This window comes from Nomascus leucogenys, chromosome 17, assembly GCF_006542625.1.
Source record: "Nomascus leucogenys isolate Asia chromosome 17, Asia_NLE_v1, whole genome shotgun sequence".
Lineage (NCBI taxonomy): Eukaryota > Metazoa > Chordata > Mammalia > Primates > Hylobatidae > Nomascus > Nomascus leucogenys.
The window spans coordinates 80,447,089-80,470,679 of NC_044397.1; the positions used below are offsets into that span (position 1 = coordinate 80,447,089).

At 45.8% G+C, this 23,591-nt stretch overlaps 1 protein-coding gene across 2 annotated transcripts in view; it reads left to right on the top strand.

Annotated features, from left to right (window-relative positions):
• The window catches only part of GSDME (gasdermin E), a 59,973-nt gene that overhangs the window by 18,246 nt on the left and 18,136 nt on the right, over positions 1 to 23,591 (top strand). For both annotated transcript variants that reach the window (XM_003270416.4, XM_003270415.4), the window contains exons 4-5: positions 20,869 to 21,040; positions 22,701 to 22,821. In XM_003270416.4, coding sequence (XP_003270464.1) covers positions 20,869 to 21,040; positions 22,701 to 22,821 — 293 coding nt within the window. The remainder of the gene's footprint in view (positions 1 to 20,868; positions 21,041 to 22,700; positions 22,822 to 23,591) is intronic.

Consider the following 23,591-nt stretch of genomic DNA (forward strand, 5'->3'; position numbering starts at 1 on the left):
GTATTTTTAGTAGAGATGGGTTTTCACCATATTGGCCAGGCTGGTCTTGAACTCCTGACCTCGTTATCTGCCTGCCTCGGCCTCCAAAAGTGCTGGGATTATAGGCGTGAGCCACTGCGCCCAGCCCAGGATCTTACTCTTTTTTTTTTTTTTTTATGACTAAATAGTACTCTATCGTGTATGTTTATCACATTTTCGTTATTCATCTATTGAGGATTAGGTTGTTTCCAAATTTTGACTATTGTGACTAGTGCTGCAGTAAATGCAGGAGTGCAGATAGCTCCTCAGTATACTGATTTCCTTTCTTTTGGGTACATATCCAGCAGTTGGATTGCAGGATAGTATGGTAGCTCTATTTTTAGTTTTTTGAGGAATCTCCAAACTGTTCTTCATAGTGTACTAATTTACATTACATTCCCACTAACGGTGTATAGGCATTCCTTTTTTTCTACATTCTTATCAGCAGTTTTTATTGCCTGTCTTTTGGATAAAAGCCATTTTAACCAGGGTGAGGTGATAACTCATTGTAGTTTTGATTTGCATTTCCCTGATGATCAGTGATGTTGAGCACATTTTCATATGCCTGTCTGACATTTGTATGTCATCTTTTGAGAAATGTCTATTTAGATCTTTTGCCCATTTTTAAGAGGATTATTAGTTTTTTTTCCTACAGTTGTTTGAGCCCTTTTTATATTCTGGTTATTAATCTCTTGTCACATGGGTAGTGTACAAATATTTTATCCCATTCTGTGAGTTGTCTCTTCATTTTGTTGATTGTTTCATTGCTGTGCAGAAGTTTTTAACTTGATATGATCCCATTTGTCCATTTTTGCTTTAGTCGTTTGTGTCTGTGGGATGTTACTCAAGAAATCTTTGCCCAGTTCAATGTCCTAGAGAGTTTCCCTCATGTTTTCTTATAGTAGTTTCATAGTTTGAGGTCTTAGATTTAAGTGTTTAATCCATTTTGATTTGGTTTTTATATATGGTGAGAGATAGGGTCTAGTTTCATTCTTCTGCTTTGGGATATACAGTTTTCTCAGCACCATTTATTGAAGAGGCTATCCTTTCCCCAATTTATGCTCTTGGCACCTTTATTGAAAATGAGTTCACCATAGATGTATGGATTTGTTTCCGGATTCTCCATCACATTCCATTGGTCTATATTTTTGTTTATATGCCATTACCATACGGTTTTAATGACTATAGCTCTGCAGTATAATTTGGAAGTCAGGTAATGTGATTCATCCAGCTTTGTTCTTTTTGCTCAAGGTAGCTTTGGCTATTCTGCATCTTTTGTGGTTCCACATAAATTTTAGGGTAGTTTTTTTTCTATTGCTGTGAAGAACATCACTGGTATTTTGTAGGGATTGCACTGAATCTCTACAAAGTATAGATTACTTTGAGCAGTATGGACATTTTAACAATATTTATTCTTCTGATCCGTGAATATGGAATATCTTTCCATGTTTTTTGTGTCCTCTTCAATTTCTTTCATCAGTGTTTTATCGTTTTCATTGTAGAAATTTTTCACTTCTTTGGTTAATTTGTAGATATTTAATTTTATTTGTAGCTATTGTAAATGGGATTATTTCCTTGATTTCTTTTTCAGATTGTCTCTGTTGTCCTATAGACATGCTACTGATTTTTGTATGTTGATTTTATATCCTACAACTTTAGTGAATTTGTTTATTGGTTCTAATAGTTTTTTGGTGGAGTCTTTAAGTTTTTCCAAATATAAAATCATGTTTTCTGCAAACAAGGATCATTTTACTTCTTCCTTTCCAATTTGAATGCCTTTATTCTTTCTCTTGTCTGATTGCCCTAGCTAGGACTTTGAGTACTATGGTGAATAACAGTGGTGAAAGTGGGCATCCTTGTTGTGTTCCAGATCCTAGAGGAAAGGCTTTCAGTTTTTCCTCATTTCAGTATGATACTAGCTGGTGGGTCTATCATATATGGCTTTTATTGTGGAGCTAGGTTCCTTCTATGTGCAGTTTTTTAATCTTGAAGGGATGTTGAATTTTATCAGATGCTTTTTCAGCATCAGTTGAAATAATCAAATGGTTTTTGTTCTTCATTTTGTTAATAAAATGTGTCACACTGATTGATTTGCATATGTTGAACCATCCTTCCATCCCTGGGATACATCTCACTTGGTCATGATAAATTATCTTTTTAATGTATTGTTGAATTCATTTTGTTAGTATTTGCTTGAGGATTTTTGCATCACTGCTCATCAGCAATACTGGCCTGTTGTTTTCTTTTTTTTTTGATGTGTCTTTGTCTGGTTTTGGTATCAGGATAATACTGGCCTTGTAAAATGTGTTTGAAAGTATTCCCTCCTTCTCTGTTTTTTGGAATAGTTTAGTAGGATTGGTATTCATTCTTTTTTAAATGTTTGGTAACATTCAGCAGTGAAGCCATCAGGTTTTTCTTGGCTTTTCTTTTTTGGGAGACTTTATTTTGGCTTTGATCCCATTACTTGTTTTTTTGTTATTTTTGGCTTTGATCCCATTTCTTCACGGTTCAATCTTGGTAGGTTTTGTGTCTAGGAATTTATTTATTTCTTCTAGGTTTTCCAGTTTATTGGTGTATAGTTACTCATAGTAGCCTCTAATGATCCTTTGAATTTCTACAGTATTAATGTAATGTCTCTTTTCTCATTTCTGATTTTATTTATTTGGGTCTTCTCTTTTTTCCTTAGTCTGGCTAAAGGTTTGTCAACTTCATTTATCTTTTTTAAAAAACAAACTTTTGTTTCATTAATCTTTTGTATTGTTTTCCTCATTTTAATTTATTTCTGTTCTAATCTTTATTATTTCTTTTCTTCCACTAGCTTTGGGTTTGGTTTGATCTTGATTTTCTGGTTCTTTAAGATGCACTGTTAGATTGTTTATTTGAAATTTTTCTGCTTTTTTGATGTATGTACAGCTATAAACTTCCTCTTAGTACTGCTTTTGATGTACCCCATAGGTTTTGCTGTTGTGTTTCTGTTATCATTTGTTTCAATACAATTTTCAATTTCTTTCTTAGTGTCTTCATTGACTCACTGGTCATTCAGGAGCATGTTGTTTGATTTCCATGTATTTGCATAGTTTCACAAATTCCCCTTGTTATTGCTATGTAGTTTTTTAATTCCACTGTGGTCAGAGAAGATACTTTATATTATTTCAATTTTTTGATGTTTTGAAACTTGTTTTGTGGCCTAACTTATGGTCTATCCTTGCGAATGATCCATGTGCTGAGGAAAAGAATGTGTATTCTTCAGTTGTTGGATGAAATGTTCTGTATATATCTATTGGATCTGTTTGGTCTGTAGTGCAGAATAAGTCTGATGTTGACTTTCTGTCTGGATGATCTGTCAAATGCTGAAAGCTAGGTGTTGATTCTCCAGGTATTACTGCACTGGGGGCCTATCTCTTTAGCTTTAATAATATTTCCTTTATACATCTGGGTGCTCCAGTGTTGGGTACATAAATATTTACAATTGTTATATCCTCTTGCTGAATTGACCCCTTTATCATTATATAGTAACCTTCTTTGTCTCTTCTTATAGTTTTTTTCTTGAAATCGATTTTGTCTGACATAAATATAGTTACTCCTGCTGTTTTTTGCCTGTGATTTGCATGGGCTTTTTCCATCCCTTTATTTTCAGTCTGTATGTGTCTTTATAGGTGAAGGGTGTTTCTTGTAGGCAACAGATCATTTGGTCTCTTTTTTTGTTGTTTTTAATCCATTTAGCCAGTGTATGTCTTTTAATTGGAGAGTTTAGTTACATTCAATTATTGATAAGTAAGGATTTACTCCTGCCATTTTATTATTTGTTTTGTGGTCTTCTCTTCTTTCTTTTCTTCCTGTCTTCCTTTTAGTGAAGGTGATTTTCTCTGGTGGTATGATTTAATTTCTTGCTTTCTATTTTTTGTGCATCTGTTGTAAGTTTTTTATTTGAGGTTACCATGAGGCTTGCAAATACTATTCCATTATTGCAACCCATTATTTTAAGCTGATAACAACTTAACACTGCTAGCATAAACAAAAAGAAAATGAATACAAACTCCATGCCTTAACTTTGTCCCCCTGCTTACCTTTTTCCTTTTTTCTATTTCTATCTTACTGTACAGTCTATGTCTTGAAAAGTTTTTGTAGTTTTATTTTATTTATTTATTTATTTTTGAGATAAGAGTTTTGCTGTTGTCACCCAGGCTGGAGTGCAGTGGCACAATCTTGGCTCACTGCAACCTCCACCTCCCAGGTTCCAGTGATTCTCCTGCCTCGTTGGGATTACAGGCGCCCACCACCATGCCCGGCTAATTTTTTGTATTTTTAGTAGAGACATGGTTTTGCCATGCTGGGCAGTCTGGTCTCGAATTCCTGTCCTCAGGTGATCCACCCACCTCGGCCTCCCAAACTGCCGGGATTACAGGTGTGAGCCACTGTGCCTGGCCCTGTAGTTATTATTTTTAATTGGTTCATCTTTTTGTCTTTCTGCTTAAGATATGAGTAGGTTACATACCACAGTGACAGTGTTATAATAGTCTGTGTTTTTTCTGTGTACTTACATGTACATTTTGGACTTTCAGATGATTTCTTATTGCTCATTAATGTCCTTTCTGATTAAAATACTCTCTTTAGCATTTCTTGTAGGACAGATCTGGTATTGATGAAGTCCTTCAGCTTTTCTTTGAGAAAGTCTATATTTCTCCTTCATGTTTGAAGGATAGTTTTGCTGAATATACTATTCTAGTGTAAATGTTTTTTTCCTTCAGCACTTTAATATGTCATGCCACTCTCTCCTGGCCTTTAAGACTTCTGCTGAAAAGTCTGCTGCCAAACATATTGGAGCTCCATTGTATGCAGTTAGTTTCTTGCTGCTTTTAGGATCCTTTCTTTATCCTTCATTTTTGGGAATTTGCTTATTAAATGCCTTGAGATAGTCTTCTTCCAGTTAAATCTGCTTGGTGTTCTATAACCTTCTGGTACTTAGGTATTGATATCTTGTTCTAGGTTTGGGAAGTTGTCTGCTGTTATCCCTTTGAATAAACTTTCTACCCCTATTTTTTCTCTCCTTCCTCTTTAAGGCCAATACCTCTTAGATTTGCTCTTTTGAGACTATTTTCTATGTCTTTTAGGTGCATTTCATTCTTTTTCATTCTTTTTTCTTTTGTCTCCTCTGATAGTATTTTCAAAAATCCTATCTTCAAGCTCACTAATTATTTCTTCTGCTTAATCAATTCTGCTATTTAAGAGACTCTGATGTGTTCTTCAGTATGTCAATTGTGTTTTTCAACTCTGGAATTTTTGTTTGAATCTTTTAAATTATTGCAATCTCTGTTAAATGTATCTGAAGGAATGCCAAATTCCTTCTCTGTGTTATCTTGAATTTCTTTGAGTTTCCTCAAAACAGCTATTTTGAATTCTCTGTTTGAAAGGTCACATATTTCTGTCTCTCCAGGATTGGTCTCTGGTGCCTAATTTAGTTTGTTTGGTGAAGTCATGTTTTCCTGGATTGTCTTGATGCTTGTGGATGTTTGTCAGTATCTGGGCTTTGAAGATTTAAGTATTTATTGTAGTCTTTGCAATCTGGGCTTGTTTATACCCATCCTTCTTAGGAAGACTTTCCAGGTATTCAAAGGTACTTGGGTGTTGTCATCCAAGTTTTTTGTCACCGCAGCTGTATCTGCATTAGAGGACACCCAAAGCCCAGTAACTGTGTGGTTCTTATAGACTTGTTAGAGGTACAACCTTGGTGGTCTTGTATAAGATCCGGAAGAATTCTCTGGATCACAGGCAGAGACCCTTGTTCTCTTCCCTTACTTTCTCCAAAACAGAGTCTCTCTCTATGCTGAGCTGTCTGGACCTGGGGGAGAGGTGACACAAGCAGCTGTGTGGCCACCACCACTGGGACTGCACTGGTCAGAACTGAAGCCATCACAGCCCTGGGTCTTGCCCAAGGCCTGTTGTAACCACTACCTGGCTACTGCCTATGTTTGCTCAAGGCCCTAGGGCTGTATAATCAGCAGGTGGTGAAGCCAGCCAGGCTTGTGTCCTTCCCCTCAGACACAAGGTGATTTCCCTGGGGCCCCAGGCAGGTCCAGAGATGCTGTCTAGGAGTCAGGGCCTGGAGTTGGAAACCTTAGAAATCTATGTGGTGCTCTACTCTACTGTGGCTCAACTAGCACTCAAATCACAGGACAAAGTCCCTTCACTCTTCCCTCTCCTTTCCCCAGGCAGAGGACTCTCACCCACGTCCACCAGCACTACAGGCCCACAAGGAGCACTGCCAGGCCACCGCCCATATTCACTTCGGGCCAGGGGCTCTTTAGTCAGCTTGTGGTGAATGCTGGCAGGTTTGAGACTCACTCTTCAGGGCAGTGGGGTCCCCTGTGGGCCTGGGTAGGTCCAGAAATGCCATCCAAGAGCCACAACCTGGAATCAGAGACTTGAAGGACTTGCTTGGTGCTCTACCCCACTGTGCTTAGCTGGTACCTAAGCTGCAAGACAAAGTCCTCTTTACTCCTCTCTGTGCTTTTCTCAAGCAGAAGGAATCTCTCCTCGTAGCCAGCACAGCTGTGAAAGTGCCGAGTCACACCTGACCACAGCTGGGTCAGCACGTCTGAGTCTCACCCAAGGCTCGTGGCCTGTATTGCCTGGTTACTGTTGCTGATCATGCAGGGCCCAGGGCTCGTGAGAAGAACAAGAATCCTGTCACAACTGCATCCTTCCCTTAAGGCAGCAGGTTACTTTCTGGCCCAGGGTGTGTCTAGAAATGTCTGGCAGCTAGGGCCTGCAGTGGGGGCCTCCCAACTCTGCCTGGTGCCCTATCCTACTGTGGCTGAGCTGGTATTCTGGCTGCAGTACAAAGATCTTTTTCCTCTTCCCTCTCCTCTCCTCAAGAAGAAGGAAGGGATCTCTTTTGGAGCTGCATGTTGTGCTGCTTGGAGTTGGGGGAGGGTTAGAGCCAGTACTCCCTTAGCCACCCTGGCTGGTATCTCAGTAGGTCATGTATCCACCCCCCAAATCCACTGGCTCTGAGCCCAGCACAGCTCTAGGACTTGCCTAGGAGCTGCAGTCCTTGTGGCCTAGACTGCCTTTCTAGTTTATTCAGAACACCAAAGCACTTTAGCCCATGGTGGCGAGGCTTGCCAAAACTCAGGTTCTGACGGCTGGGATGTGTGATTCTCCTCTGGCTAGGGCTGGTCTACATGCTCCCTCAGTGGGCACTGGCTGAGTTCTGCCCGGTGTTGGCAGCACCGAGTTCCAATGCAAAGTCCCACAGTTGCTGTGCTCTCCCTCCTACAGCACACGGCTTCTCTCTCTGTGCCGCATGGCTGCTGCCCAGAGATAGGGGGGAGGCGTGGTGTTGGCAATTCAAGACTGCCTTTCCTACCCTCTTCAGTGCCTCTTTCAGCAAAATGAAGTTAAAACCAGGTACTGTGATTGCTCACTTGATTTTTGGTTCTGATGAAGGTGCTTTTTTATATAGATAGTTGTTGACTTTGGCGTTTCTGTGGGGAGAACAATCACGGGAGTCTTCCATTCACCCATCTTGCTCTGCTCCCGGTCCTTTAACTTTTATTTAGGAGTTTTTCAAGGAGAAAGATTTGAGGAACCATGTCTTTCTTGGAAAAAACAAAGTTTGAACTGGGCTTCTTTCCTACCTGATCCATCTCCCGATGGCTAGCAGAGAGTTTGAAAATCATCCCATTTGTCTTTGTGCTTTACCCAGCACTGGAATCATTATTTTTAGTAAACAGTTGGTGCCCAACAGTGAAGACTTATGTCCACGTGTACTTGGAGAACATGAGTTCCCTGATTCTGGTCCTGTCATTGATTCTCTTTTTGCTGTTTCTCCTTCCAGGGCAGGTGTAAGTGGTCACAATAAACCAGAGCATCCCAAGGTCCGGGGTGGGAGGGGCTGGCAGTACCTCTTTATGCTGGTCTCCTAGTATTGGCAGGTGGAGGTATTTTTAGGCCGAATTCAGGGTGGTAAACTTCAGGCTCATTTTAAAAATCAAAACAATTTGTGGTGGAAACGGAGGGAAGGTTTAAGGAATAACATAATAAATGCTACTATGCCACCTCCTAACCAGCTTACCCAAAGATCTTTTTCTTTAAACCAAGACACATGGGACACCTTTTTCTTTTTTTTTTTTTTTTTTGAGATGGAGTCTTGCTCTGTCACCCAGGCTGGAGTGCAGTGGCGCGATCTCGGCTCACTGCAAGCTCCGCCTCCCGGGTTCATGCCATTCTCCTGCCTCAGCCTCTCTGACACCTTTTTCTACCTTCACGACCCAGAATTTCTTTGATTAGCAAAATGGGATCGGTGTTACTGTGAGAACTCCATGAGAGAATATAAACAGGGCAGGTATAGTAGTGCTTGGCATGTGGCAAGTTCTCATTAGTTGTGGCTGTTAGTGTTACCACTTGCAATAAGTATAGAGCCTGGCTAGCAAACCTGGCAAGCGCCAGAGCTCTCGGGGAGGGAAGGTGTGATGCAGCTTGTTGAGAGCCAGACAGGGAGCCACGGAGCTGCAGGAAGGAGGCGAAGTCCTTGGAGTTTCTGATGTGCAGCATGATGTTCTGTCTGAGCTCTTGTTTTCGTCTCCCATGGAGGAGGTAGGCACCTGCGCGGTCACCATTCTGAACTCCACTATGGAGCGACTGACCACCTCCAGTGAAAGTCAGTGGGGCTCTGGTTCTTGCATGCAACCCGTGTTCCCCAAAATAAGTGCTGATCCATACGTGTAGCTGGGCTACGGAGAAGTCTGCGTAGCACACAGGCTGTTCTTTGTACGTGTTTTGTTTGTGGCAGGAGATGTTGATTTGATTCTTAAGTAAAGGTGTATGGAGCCCTTGAGCAATGTCAGTAAGACCTTCATGGGCCTTGTCCTGGTCACCATATTCTCTATGGGAAGTAAAGCTGTGAAGCTCAAGTCCCCACCAAATCCACTCTTTATACAAGATGTCTTTCCTGAGACCCCCAGGCCACACTCAATTCTGTGCTATCTGAAATTCTGCCAATTTATTTTTTTTTTCTAAATTATTCTGTCTCCTGGTCTTGGTTTTAGTGAGCCCCTGGAAGCTTGTCTGACTTCTGTTGCTTCCTTTCACAGTGTAAAGGTGGCTTCCTATAGAGAAGGGTGTGCTGGGGACCCTCCAATACTTGTTCTTGGGAGTGGTTTTAGTCTTTTTACAGAAATCACCTTGTCTGATGAGCTTTATTTTTTATTTTTTTATTTTTTTTGAGACGGAGTCTCACTCTGCTGTTGCCTAGGCTGGAGTGCAGTGGTGTGATCTCAGCTCACTGCAACCTCCGCTTCCTGGGTTTGAGCAATTCTCCTGCCTCGGCCTCCCAAGTAGCTGGGACTACAGGTGTGTGCCACCACGCCCAGCTAATTTTTGCATTTTTAGTAGAGACAGGGTTTCACCATATTGGCCAGGCTGGTCTCGAACTCCTGACCTTGTGATCTGCCCATCTTGGCCTCCCAAAGTGCTAGGATTACAGGTGTGAGCCACTATGCCCAGCTGAGCTTTATTTTTAAAGGCAACTTCAGATCTTTTTGGAACTAGGTAGGATTTAAGTCCTAAGAAGAGTCATTCAAGTACTATTTTCTTCTGAGACTGATAGGCATTATTGTATTTCTTCAAATCCAAGATGTCATCCATTGAAAGAGGCACCATTATTCTATGTACCATTGAGAAAGAACACTGCCAATTAAACTGTGCCACCTATCAATTTTAAAACATCCTGATTTCTGAGATGTTAAAATGTAAAGAAAAAAATATGTGTCTCAGAACGGATGAGCTGCAGTGCCTTCAGTCAGGATGGCTGGGATGAGTCAGGAGTTAGAATCAGGTGAGCAGATGTTTGTTCCACTTGGGCTGTTCATACAGTGTTTGACACAGAGACTCAACTCATCACTGCACTTCTCATCTCTCTAAACCCTCCAATGAGCTGGTGGGTGAGGCATGAGTCCAGTTGGTTTAGCCAGGAATCTGAATATCAGACATGGCTCCTTCTTCACCTTCTCTCCCACACCTTGTCTCTTACCAGTTGATTCTACCTCTTAAATATCGGCCTTATCTGTTCCCATTCCCCCAGTCTCATAACAGTTTATCTGGGAAATGGTGCAGGCCTCCACCAACCATCTCTTACCTCTTCTCATCTCTCCCCTTCCAGTTGATTCTCCACAGGGCAGCCAGTCGGATCCCCTTACTGCCTAGCCATGCCTTCTGTGCTCTCCCCTGTCCTAGGGGGATGCCCACAGGCTCCTCTGTGCAACAGAGCCATGCTTTCAATCTCTAGCCTAATCTCTCACCAGTTGCCCTCACATCCTCCAGGTCAGTCGCTGAGCTTATTTCAGTTCCTGGGATTAATACTCCAGGCTCCTTCTACCTCCAATCCTTGTCTGACGTTCACTCCTCCTGTCTGCACAGACGCATGAAGGGCATACACAGACTCACTTCTCCTGTGTCACCCAGCCAATTCCTCAGTATTCCTTAGGTTAGACCCCACTTCCTTCAGGAGCCACATCACCCCTGGTGGGATACTAACCATGCTGTAGGGTCAAGTGTGTCGGAAGTGCCTGCGTCTGTGTCCGTTTCCCTCCTGGAACGCCCCTGCCTCCTTTGTCATGGGGTCTGGCGCGGTGCCTTCGGCACACTGAGCCCAGTTTGCTTGAAAGGATAATTGGTTTATCTTTATTCTACAACTGAGGAGCCTGAATGTGGAAATTAATTAGTTTGCCTGGATTCAGGATTTAAAACCAGGTTCACTAAACACATGATTTTTCCAATCCAACTGCTATGCACAGAGCTTGGAAACAGACACACACGTTCCAAGGGCTTTGGCGTGAAGTCACTTCTGGGTGTCAGCTGCATTTGGTTTATCATCTTCCAGGCTTGCTGCATCTCATCCACTGGTTGCAGTTAATTAATTACTCGTCTAAAGGGCTGAACATCTACAGGTGCTCAGTCATTTTTTCCTTTCTCTTTCCAGGGGTCGTCGTATGTGAGTAAGAGAAGGTATTAGAGGCTATAGTGTGGATAGAGGCGGAGCAGCCACGGTCTGCGGGTGACCTGGTCACTTTGGCAACAATGTGCAGTGAGCATTCTGCCCCAATTTTGATTTTCCCAGCATTTTACAGTCCTGAAGTCATCTTCATTACAGCCAAGTGAGAGAGAGAGAGAGAGAAAGAGCAGGTCTTATCTCACTGTGTTGGAAGTGGAGGCCCAGGGCACAGGAGTTGAGGTTTCTAGAGATTTCCTGCCCCCGGCTGTGGGCTGAGCATCTCTGATGTGTGGGAAGTTTCTGTTATGAAACGTGGTTGAAATGGGGACTGCTAGTACCTGCTGGGGAGCCAGTGGGCGGCTGCTTTCGTTTCCAAGAGGATCCACTTCCTGACTCTGGGAAGCTCTCATGGGATCAAGCAGAAAGACTGCCAGTTCTTTAACAATCAAGCATGCATTAAGCACCTTCTGTATGCAGGGCCCAGGAAGGTTCAGGAGGGAGAGGCAGATGGGTTCAGAGCTTCGGGGGTGGATGGTGCAGAGCTGCATTCTCACCCAGCCCCTTGGCTTCTGAGTTCTTTGTGCTTCTTGTTGCTTTCTGAAATAAGGATGATGGTCACTTCATATACCAGTTAGGGTGTCTGGTTGCAAAGAACATTTGTTATTATCTCACGTAAGAAAACACCTCCAAGAGGGTGCGTCCCGGTTGACTGAATGGTTAATGGCAGAAGGTCAGTTCGGTGGCTCTGTGGGCCCCTGTGGCAGCTGCCATCTGTTGCTTGTCCTGGCAGCTCAAGTTCTCTTGGTCCCTAAATGGCAGCCACATTGCAGACAAAAGGTCCAGAGGCAGAAAAGTGGCCTCTTCTTTGTGTCCCTTTTTAAGAGGGAGAAAAACTTGAGAACCTCTAACAGATTTTCCTCAGGTCTCATTGGCCAGAATTGCCCCCGATTCCTGATAAGAAAAATGGAGTGACCAAGAATGGCTGAGAGACAAATCAAGACTCATTGGCAGGGCTGGGTGCACCCTGTCTCTTCCTCCCCTGTTACAGCCCCCCTAGCTCCTGAACAGTGCTGGGGACGGCAGTTAGTGGCACCCCCACTCGTAGTGTGGGAGGGTTTTGCAGCCTTCCCAGTACAGGATGCTGGGGACAGTGCCTGCAGAAGCAGCACAGATGTGGTTTGAGCGCTGCTGTCCTGCCTTTGTTGTCAAAAAGCTTAGTCTTTAAAAAGGGCGAATGGAGCCTCCCTTGGAGGGGTAATCGGCAGATGAAGGAGGCAATGGTGTGTGTGTTCCAGGATTTTAGGGGGCAGTTACTGAAATAAAACTCTTTGCCATCTCTGTAGACTGGAGGAGGTTGGTTATCAAGAGAGAAGCAGACTTTCCCACTTAATGAAATGTCACAAAGGCAAAGCCAAGGAGTTTACAGGCAATGTCTGTGGACCTAATTTTCCCGCTCTACAGCTGGTCTGTGAACACACATGTGATCCTTTGTAAACTGTAGTTTTAGCCAATAAATCAAAACCCTTGGGAGAAATTCTGGAATTACTAAAGCCTTTATCATCAATACATATCTCCGTTTCTGTGGGTTAGTAATTCTTGCTTAATATTCCTTGAGCAGCAGGCTGGCCACCATCTTTTGGCTCTCTGTCGTCCCCATCTCTGTTTCTGGGGAGATGTTGAAACCACCTCTGGCAGTATTGCACCATTTCCTCAGTCTGCATTTGTACCTTTCACTTTTTGTTGTTCTTTAGAAGAGTGTAGTGGAAAAGCACACTGGTCTCAGAGTCAGGAGATGCAGTTCCTGATTTTGGCACTGCCACTAACAGGCCATGTGGTTCAGGTGGGCCTGTCACCTCTCTGGGGCGCATTCTTCACTAATGAGCAGAGACACTGGGTTAGATCCAGGTGATCAGGGCCATCCCCCTCCCATGTCCAAGCAGACACTGCCATTTAATCACAGCTTTCTTCCTCCTTACTGTCTTCCAGCCCACACTCAGCCTTAGAATCCTTTTCCTACAGCCAGGCAGTAATAGCTGATGGATTAATCAAGGTGAAAATGAAGATGAAACTGATTTTCTGCCCAGAGCTAGATAATCCCCTTGGGTCCCTTCTAGTTTTAAAATTTCTCCACAACAGACTCAACAAAAGCTCTTGCTCTGTCATGATGTCCCCTAGGGTTTGGAGAGCCTTACCAGGCTCCCCAGGGTTTCCACTGGAAACTCTTCCTCAAGGCCATTGTTTTTTTTTTTTTTTGAGACGGAGTCTCGCTCTGTCCCCCGGGCTGGAGTGCAGTGGGTGATCTCGGCTCACTGCAAGTTCCGCCTCCCAGGTTCACGCCATTCTCCTGCCTCAGCCTCCCGAGTAGCCAGGACTATGCCTGGCTAATTTTTTGTATTTTTAGTAGAGACGGGGTTTCACCATATTAACCAGGATGGTCTCGATCTCCTGACCTCATGATCCACCCGCCTCGGCCTCCCAAAGTGCTGGGATTACAGGCGTTAGCCACCGCACCCGGCCTACCATTGTTATTATCAAGGGTTTTTGTGTGAGAGGACCCTGCTAGTGGTGGCTGCCTTGGCCTGTTCCCTGAGAAGCTTGCATCTGGCCTGGTGCCTGGAGCATAGCAGGACTCAGGTATTTGTGGAGATGAATGAAGGAGAGTTGAAGTGTGGGGTCTGCATGACAAAGCTCGCCCTCCTGTGTCTCTGCAGGAGGCATCCTGGGGACCTCCTTTATGCCTTGGTAAAGAAACCTGCTTCACTCCTTTTGGATATTGTCAGACTTTTAAAAGTTGTCTCTGGGTTTCTCCTGTGTGAGTTTGCATTTTGGCTCTTGAAAGCCTTAGAAGCAGAGAAAATGGAAATTAAAGCTTCAGGCTGGGAGAGGAAGCGGCTTCATTAGGGCTGGGCCTGGGGAGCTGATGGATGCTGGAAGAGCTGGAGCCTCCCTTCCTGCTGGGCTGCTCTGGTCTCCAGCAACCACGCTGGGCTCTGAGCCAGGTTTCCCTCCCTCCATCACTGCCTGCCGCCTCCCAGCAGCTCCTGCCTGGTCTCCTTTTCCAGCCATCTCCCGTCCTGTATCATGTAGCTGCTGTCTTGAATGTACCCGCGTCTTGTATCCAACTCCTGTCCTGTGTCCATGGAGCCATGCTCTTAATTGCTTTGAGGGTCCACTTCCTTAAGGGAGGAGACCACCCCTCATATTGTCTTATGCCCAATTTCTGCCTCCAAAGAAAGAAAAGTAAAAACTAAAAGGCAGAAATGAAATCCACAAGCAGACAGCCCGGCATCACACCCTGGGCCTGGTAGTTAAAGATCGACCCCTGACTTAATCAGTTATGTTATCTATAGATTACAGACATTGTATAGAAAGGCACTGTGAAAATCTCTATCCTGTTTTGTTCCAATCTAATTAGCAGAGCATGCAGCCCCCGGTCACATACCCCCTGCTTGCTCAATCGATGACGACCCTGTCACGCACACCCCTTAGAGTTGTGAGCCCTTAAAAGGGACAGGAATTGCTCACTCAGGGAGCTCGGCTCTTGAGACAGCGGTCTTGCCGATGCTCCCGGCCAAATAAACCCCTTCCTTCTTTAACTCGGTGTCTGAGGAGTTTTGTCTGCGGCCCCTCCTGCTACACCTGGCTGAGAGTTCCCTTATAAAGCATCCTGAAAATTCTGGCCATTTCTTTGACCACCCTGGAAAGGGATCTTGACTTGCCTTCCTTGCCAATAGTGGAAGGAAAAAAACATTTATGGAGCCCCTGCCATCTGCTGGGTAGAGCTTGGGTCATTTAATGCAAGAACTCACTGAACATAACCCTCATAACAAATTCTCAGTTTACAGATGTGCAAGCTAAGCTTCAGGACTGGAGCAGTAGCTCAGCTAGGAGGAGATTGTGTTAGTCTGTTTGCATCATTATAAGGAAATACCTGAGACTGGGTAATTTATACAGAAGAGAGGTTTAATTGGCTCATGGCTCTGCAGGCTGTACAGGAAGCATGGTGCCAGCATCTGCTCTTGGTGAGGCCTCCAGAAGCTTCCAGTCATGGAAAAAGGTGAAAGAGGAGCAAACATGTCACATGGCAAGAGCAGGAGCAAGAAAGAGGAGCAAGAAAGAGTGAGGGGGAAGGTACCACACTCTTAACCAGTGTGAACTCAGAGTGTGAACTCACTCATTACTGCAAGGCGGGCACCAAGCCTTTCATGAGGGATCCACCCCTGTGACCCAGACACCTCCCACCAGGGCCCGCCTGTGGCACTGGGGATCACATTTCAACATGAAACTTAGAGGGGACGAACATTAAACCACATTGGAGACAGAGCAGGGAACCGACTCTGGGATGACTCCAGGTCTTTGTGTTATATCGACCTGCCAGGTACAAGCAGAAGGGCAACCTCACAGGAGAACTGGGTGGGCGGAGTTCAGCAAGCCCCCGAGTGAGGAGAGGGCGTTCTCAACGGAGTGTGCATCCCCTTCCCCTGCCTCCAGATTTGCTCCTTTGGGGCTGGCCCTTTCTGTTGAGGATATACGCCTCTGCCTGGGTGGCCTCCTGTTCTTGCTTTCATATTGCCGCCCCCCCACCCCCCGGGAAGAGCAAGGAGGCTGCCCTTAGACAGATGTGTGAAGCGGACGAAGAACCTCTGCTTGTTCATTTTCTCCTGGAAGAGCTTCTGCTCTATTTTCCCTGTCTTTGGGCATTGGCTCCTGGCTGGACTTCGGGAGAGGGTCTCATTCCAATCCTGCCCAGGTTTATGTGATAAACCATTCATTTATCCCCCAACTGGGTGGATTGCACAGGGCTAGGCACCAATAAAAAGAGCAAGTACTTTGTCCTCCAGGAGCTTACAGTCTGTCCAGAAGGACTTTTTTTAAAATACATTTTTTTTTTTAACTGGGCAATCTATTCACATGGTTTAAATGTCAAAAGGTCAAAAGAGAAAAGGTGAAAAGCCCCTCCCAGCCATCTGGTTCCCCACCCAAGAGGCGACCACTACTAATAGTTTTCTGTGTCTCTAAAGCCATTCTGTCTGTGTTGCTCAGTGGCTCTCACAGGGCCCGAGAGGAAAGAAATCAGGACAAGTTGGGGAAGAACTGTCATATGGCACAGGGCGGCAGCCACGAGGAGAGTGAGATGGGCTTGGGGAGGACAGGCAGGCATGGATATTCTGATAAAGATTCCCAGAGGACTTGGGTATAACTTGCTTTTCCAGCCTCCATCTACTGGTCTGGTTACATAGGCAAGATATTTACATATAGAAATGAACATAGCAATACAAGAGTTTCAGTAGAGATGAAGATTCAATTCCTAGTACAGCCCAAGGGTGCCCTCACCCAGAAGAGGGAGACAGCAGCTATGGGTGCTATGGCCATGTAGGCCATTGTAAAAGACCTGGGCTTCACAGCTGTGTGACGTTGGTTACTGCCATCAACCTCTCTGAGGCTTTTTTTTTTTTTAAACTCTCCTGAAACCCTCAATTGAGTTTTAAATATTTTGTTTCATGAACTCCATTAGCAGTTGAAGAAACCCATGGGCCTCTTTAAATGCATATAATAAAATATATAAGGTTATATAGTAAACAAATGGCATTGAAATTTGGCTGGTTTCTGCACTAGGCAGGCACAGGGGAGCCCTGTTTCATGGTGATTTCTGTTCCGAGGAGGGCCAGAGCCAGGGTCTGGTGACCTTGAACTGTTCTGGGTCTGCACCTGAGAACACTGCCCCCAGGGGACACCAGCTCTCCCCCGGGGCTGCTTGGGGCCTGGTAAAATTGACTCAGGGAGGAGATGGGGAAGAATTCCCTCCTGAGATTGCTTTTCAGAGAGTCAAACGAACAATCCATTTTCCCTGACATGTAGCTTCGCCTCTGTCCCTGTGGGGCCTCTCCTAACTAAAGATAATTAAATTTGTCCAGCATTTGGTTTCCAAAAGGTGGCAGCACTGTCCTGGGAAACGGAATCCCAGTGACTTGGGTGGAAGTGTTTGCTGCTAGGTGATGCCTGCGGTTCTCGCAGCCCTGCCTTGGTAGCCCAGGGAAGGATTCCCAGTGGCCTGCATGAGCTGTGGCTGTGTGACACTTACGTTTCTGGTCCCCCGAATCCTAGCCTTGGAGACAGTCTCCGTCTCTGGGCGAGCTTCTCTGTGCTGCAGTGGGTCCGCCCCACAGAGACCTTCTGAAGGCAGCGACTCAGAAAGCATCTCAGGACTGCCCTGTCATCAGATACAGCAGGCAGTTGCCTGCCCACCTGCGTAGATGGCTGCCCCTCTCTTTTGGTGTTTGAGGTGGGGGTTCTGGAGGGAGGTGGGCATTTTAAGCAGTGGAGTCTTGAGTGGTCTAGGCTGAGCTTTTTCTTTTCAAACAATTTCACACTGGCTAGGAGCAGTGTCAAGTGTTCAGTGGATTCTGTTTCGGGTGGGTAGGAGGGCTGCAATTTCCAATCCAGCAGAGTCACATCAGACTCCTAAAGGCGGCAGTTGTGGGGTTGTCACCAGGCGGTGATACGTCTGATGTGTGTCTAGCTGGGAGGAGCCCATTCCTTAGCTGTGAGGGCATAGACAGACGTTCAAGAATCTGCTAGAATTTTGAGCAATACAAGGAAGAGACTATTGGAAAGGGAACAGTTGAATGTATGTTCTGACCGGTGGTTACAATGGCTTTTATCTTTAAAGTCTTTGCCTATGGGACTAAGACGTGCAATCCCTTAGGAAGATCACATCTGCTATGCACCATTTTTTGATCCAAGCTGCAGATCCTCCATTTCCGCCATCTTCCATGTCTTCTTTCACACGTGGATGCACAAATACATATGTACACATTCATTCAAGCAAATAGAGGAAAAAACCCTGCAAGTTTTATTTACTCATTTATTCCAAAAATATTTCCTGAGCTTTTCCTATGTACTAGGCACTAATCCTGGCCCTGAGATATGCAGTCAACAGGATGGCACACTCGCCACCTCTGTGGGGTTTATATTCTCGATGGAGGAGGCAGGCCATGAGCAGATAAAGGAATGAGCTAGAAAAATATCCTATGGAAATGTGCTCCCCAGAGAAGTGATCTTAGGGTGTGATAGCGTGATGGAGGTGCAGGGAATGCTTCCTTGAGGAGGTGACCAATGAGTCAGTGAAATGTGGCCGTCAGGGAATGTGTGCCAAGGCCTCGGAGTGGGCACACACCTGGCATTTTTAAGGAGTAGTAAGAAGGCTGAAAGATAAAGTCAACAGGGGGCAGGGCAGATCACATGGGGCCTCAGCCTGGGAACGCACTGGACATGGGATATAGCCACTGATGGCTTTTAAGAAGGGAGTGATGTGGAAAAGCACCTCTGACTCAATTCAGTGCCTCATAATTCCCATGCAGGGCACACACTGTGGCTTTGTTTTGTGAGCCTGATAGAGGGACACGGGAAGGTGGGTGGAGCCAGCTAGTGTTTGTGTGGCATTTAACTCTGTGCTTGGCACATCCTAATGGCTCACTGCATGCATCTCATCTAAACCCTGACGCAACCCCATGAGGAGGGGGGCCCTGTTACCAACAGGTCATCCATGAGAAAACCTAGGTGCAGAGGTGGCCCTTCACTCGAGCTTGCCCAGTGGGAGGGCAGATCTGAGATCTGAACCCCAGCCCTGCAGGCTCCAAGGTCCCTGTTTCCTGTTCCTTCCTGGAAATGGAGTGTCTTGGCAGCTTTGTGGTTGTCATCAATATATTTTTATCATGTGTGAGACATTTTTATAATTTGAATTTCCTTAACCAGTACTAAGCTTGAACCCGTTTTTCCTATGTCTTATTTATTTTTTATTGTGGTAAAATAGATGAGACGCAACATTTACTGTTGTAACCATTTTTAAGTGTTAAAATTCAGTGGCATTAAATACATTCACCCTGTTGTGCCGTCATCTCTACTCTCCATTTCTAGAACTTCTTCATCACCTCAAATAGGAACTCTGCAGCCATCAGGCAGTGACTCCCCTTCTCCAGCCCTGCAGCCCCGGTAACCTCCAATCTGCTTTCTGTCATTATGAATTTGCCTATTCCAGATATTTCATATGAGGAATGATACAATATTGTTCATTTGTCCCTGGAGTATGTTACTTGGCATAATGTCTTCAGGGTTCACCCATGTTGCAGCAGATGTCAGAACTTCACTTCTTTTTTTTTTTTTTTTTTTTTTTTTTTTGAGACGGAGTTTCACTCTTGTTGCCCAGGCTAGAGTGCGGTGGCACAATCTTGGCTCACCGCAACCTCTGCCTCCCGGGTTCAAGCAATTCTCCTGCCTCAGCCTCCTGAGTAGCTGGGATTACAGGCATGTGCCACCACGCCCGGCTAATTTTGTATTTTTAGTAGAGACGGTATTCCTCCATGTTGGTCAGGCTGGTCTTGAACTCCTGACCTCAGGTGATCCGCCTGCCTCGGCCTCCCAAAGTGCTGGGATTACAGGCATAAGCCACTGTTCCTGGCCCAACTTCACTTCTTTTTATGGCTGTATGATATCTCATTATATGACTATAACACATTTTGTTTCTCCATTCATCTGTTGATGGACACGCGAGTCATTTCTATTCTGGGAAGGTGATTACGTTGAGATGGGACTTTCCTAGCTACTCACTCCAGTTCCAGGGCTACTTTCTGAAGCCCAGAGAACCTGAGTCTGTCTAGGATGGGTGACCCAGCACGTGTGTGGTCAGGGATGGGTGTTGAGTTTTCAAGGTAACTAACCTCTTAAAAGACCAGCATGGATACCATAATTTTTCTTGTGCTGTCACCAACTCTAGTTTGGTTCTTTTCCTGTCCATTTCATAGAATCATAGCATTGAATGAGATCTCCAGAGAAGTTATTTCATCATTTGCTTCTAAGCATGAAATCATCTCCTGTAAATAAAAATTTAGTCTGTTCTTGAAAGTTTGCAGAATTTCAAGTGGCTGGGCAGGAGCCCCAAATCTCTGCTGAGTGACTCTGGACCCAGCCTCAGTTTCCCCATGTGTAAAAAGACATCAAGCCCCTTCTAAGAGATGAAACATCTTTCCTAGACAGGTTAAGAAGTTTCCTCTTAGTTCAAATCTAATTTCCTTCTTGCTACTGATACTTTAGGCCTATTCCTTTCTCAGTGAGAAGCAACTGGTCACCGGTCACCATTCCTCCCATCATAATCCTGTATTCTCTGGGCCACGGCTGTGACATCTGACATCCCTCAGCTCTGATTAAATAACAAAGTGGAGTTCCCAGGGTCTAAGGCACATGGATTGTAGTTTCCTTCCTGGTTAGTTTTCTTTTCCTTTTTTTTTTTTGAGATGGAGTCTTGCTCTGTTGCCCTGGCTGGAGTGCAATGGCACGATCTCAGCTCATTGCAACCTCCGCCTCCCAGGTTCAAGCGATTCTCGTGCCTCAGCCTCCTTAGTATCTAGGATTACAGGCGTGCACCATTACGCCTGGCTAATTTTTATATTTTTGGTAGAGACAGGGTTTCACCATGTTGGCCAGGCTGGTCTCGAACTCCTGACCTCAAGTGATCTGCCTGCCTCAGCCTCCCAAAGTGCTGGGATTACAGGTGTGAGCCACTGCGCCTGGCCCTGGTTGATTTTTTCTTCTCCTTGACAACCGGTGCTGCTGTTTGACTGAAAGCCCCCTTCCCTCTGGCATCTAGCCTGGCCCCCAGAGGCCCGGCAGCTCTGAGGTAGCCTCAAGGGAGTTTGGTTAATGCCTTTCCAGGTGACTTGCCCCCTCTTTCATCGTCAGGAAATCAACAAAGCCTGGCTGTCACCTGCTTACTCCTCAGCTGCCTGCTGTGCAAGAGGAAATTCACACTACACCAATGTCCCCTGAGGCACTAGGCCACTCACATCCATTTTTTTTTTCAGAACAATAAATCTGAGAAACCCTGTGCTCCAGCAGGTGCTGGAGGGAAGGAATGAGGTCCTGTGCGTTCTGACACAGAAGATCACGACGATGCAGAAGTGTGTGATCTCCGAGCACACGCAGGTTGAGGAGAAGTGTGGCGGCATTGTGGGCCTCCAGACCAAGACGGTGCAGGTGCGTGTGGCCGGGCTGCCCTGCAGTCATGGCTGGGCAGTCATGGAGACCTTGGTCGGGGGCCTCTTTGGGTGGTGTCTTCATTAGTCAGGACTCTTTCGGTAGCAAGTTAACAGAAACCCAACTCACGCTGGCTTAAATGAGCAAGAGTGTATTGGCCTGTGTAGCTGAAACACTTGGGGAAACTGGCTCCAGTCACTGCTGGATCTAGGCCTTGAGGATATAGGGAGCCACCTTCCCTGGGTCGATCCCCTCTCGGATGGGCTCTCCCTATGGTGCTGGCAGCTCCAGGCTTGCTCCTGATTTGCTGCAACTCCACGGGTGAGGGGGCCTAGGACTGGGTCTCACCAGACCGTCCCGGGATGTGTTCATTCCTGAAGCAGGGCAGGGTCGCAGGCACTCGAATGGGCCAGGCATCAGGTGCTCTTCCTGTGGGCGGCAGATGTTTCCCCAAGAAAAATGAACACACAGGCACTGACCAGGCCAAATGCAAGAGAATCCCTAGAGCCTCAGAGCTGGGGCTCTCACAGTGATTACTTGGAATTAGCTGCTGCAAATCCTTTGTGGGTTGAGTTAGGGCAGGTAAGATCTAGATATCTCTACATAGATTCTTCTGGATAAAGTTATTGACAGTCTTACCAAGCTGATCTGTGAGCCAGTACTAAACTTCAATGGACTAGGTGGCCATCAGCCCCAAACTCTTTCTCCTCCAGCTTGCCATGGTGGCTGATATTTTCTTAGAGATTTACTTCTTGGGATGACTTTTGGCTTTTTCTAGAGGAACCCAGAAAGTTGTGTTTGGAAGGAGCTGGAGGTAGAGGTCTGGGGCCAGCACTCTTGCTGCGGTGGGGCTGGATAGCAGCAGCGAGGGAGGCACTGATGGGTGATGGCTCAGGCCGGCCCTGCCGGTGCTCCTGCCACAGTCACTTCCTGCCAAAGTTTTGAAGCCTTTCAGACTCAGGCCAGCTGCCATTTCTCGACCCAAAGCAACACACTCTGACCCGGATCAAGTTGCTAAGAAAAGTTCTCTGATTGCTAGTGTTTGGCCAACAAATAGATTCTCATCTTCCTCTCACCAGGACATCATGGGAAGGGGTCCTGTTTGTGAGAGTGTTTAAAGGCAGAAGCTTTGGTGCCTGACTTCTTGGCATTTCCTGCCTCTCCTCCCTCCAGCCTCTCCCCACTTCCCTCTCTGTTCCTGGTTTTATCAGCACTGTGCACCAACTACAGGGGTCTGGAGTGATATGCATGGGGCAGGGGGCCCTCTCAGCTAGGTTCTCCCAGTCCAACTTTGCTACTGTTTAAGGTTTTCATTAGGATTTCAGTTGTTTCCATAACCTGTGATGGAGGGAACTGGGAGGTGATCTTATGTATCGTATGATCTTTGCACAGCACTGTAGACCTAACTTCACTGTATCCCACACTCTGGAATCTCGCTTTGATGCCACCAGGTTGGCCGTTTACTTGGGAATGTGTGTACTGATGTCAACAAGGGTTGAATCCCCCCATCCCCCATGCTGGCTGGCTCCTCTGTTCCACTCGGTTCTGTGGACATTGCTCAGCAACTCTTATGTACAAGGCATGAGGCTGGCTGCAGTGGGGAACAGAGAAGCTGGGAGAGCCTGAGTGCACAGGTGGGAGTGTGCGCTTTTGCCCACAGGTGTCAGCGACGGAGGATGGGAATGTCACCAAGGACTCCAACGTGATGCTGGAAATCCCAGCTGCCACCACCATTGCTTACGGTGTCATTGAGTTATACGTGAAACTGGACGGCCAGTTCGGTGAGTGCCACCTCCTGTGGGTGCTGAGGGATCCCCAGCAGAGGGACTTGACTGCTTTCCAGAGGACTTGACTGCTTTGGAGACTGTGGGAAGAGAGGGAAAGAGGTCTGAAGAGGGTAGACTGTCCCATGACATGGTCCCTGGACACATGGGCTGCACTGGAGGAGGGGTGTGGTGAGGGATGCCTGGAGCAATGCCACCCTCTCCCTGAACATTGATGTGGGGTGAAGTTCCACCAGCACGGTAGAGGGCTGGGCTGTGCCCTCTGGGCATCAACCTGGGCTCTGCAGCAGACACACTGGGCATCAACCCTGGTGCCATGATGTCCTATGAGGTCTCAGGCAAGTTGCTGAATCTTACTGAGTCTTGGCTTCCCTGTCTCTGGAAGGTGAAGGGCACTTCTTCACTGGGCTGTGTGAAGATTTAATGAGATGAGGACTATGAAGCGCCTGGCACAGTGGTCATTTATTAATTCCTCCACCTTTGCTATTAATAGCATTATCACCATTATTGTTATCCCACCTCCTCTCGGCAAGTATGAAGCCAGACATGCTGAACTTGACTTTTCTCTGCTGATCATGAGTGTGTTCAAAGTGCAGAGACCCAGCCGTTGTCACGGAAGAAAATCCAAGCTTTGGTTCAGCGAGTGTCTGCTCATTTTAGGTGTTCACAGCCCCTTCCCTCCTCATGTTCCCAATGAGAAGAGGTTGTGTTCACTCATGAAAGCTGTGTGACCGCTCCTTAAGGACATGAGTGGGTAAATGTAACAT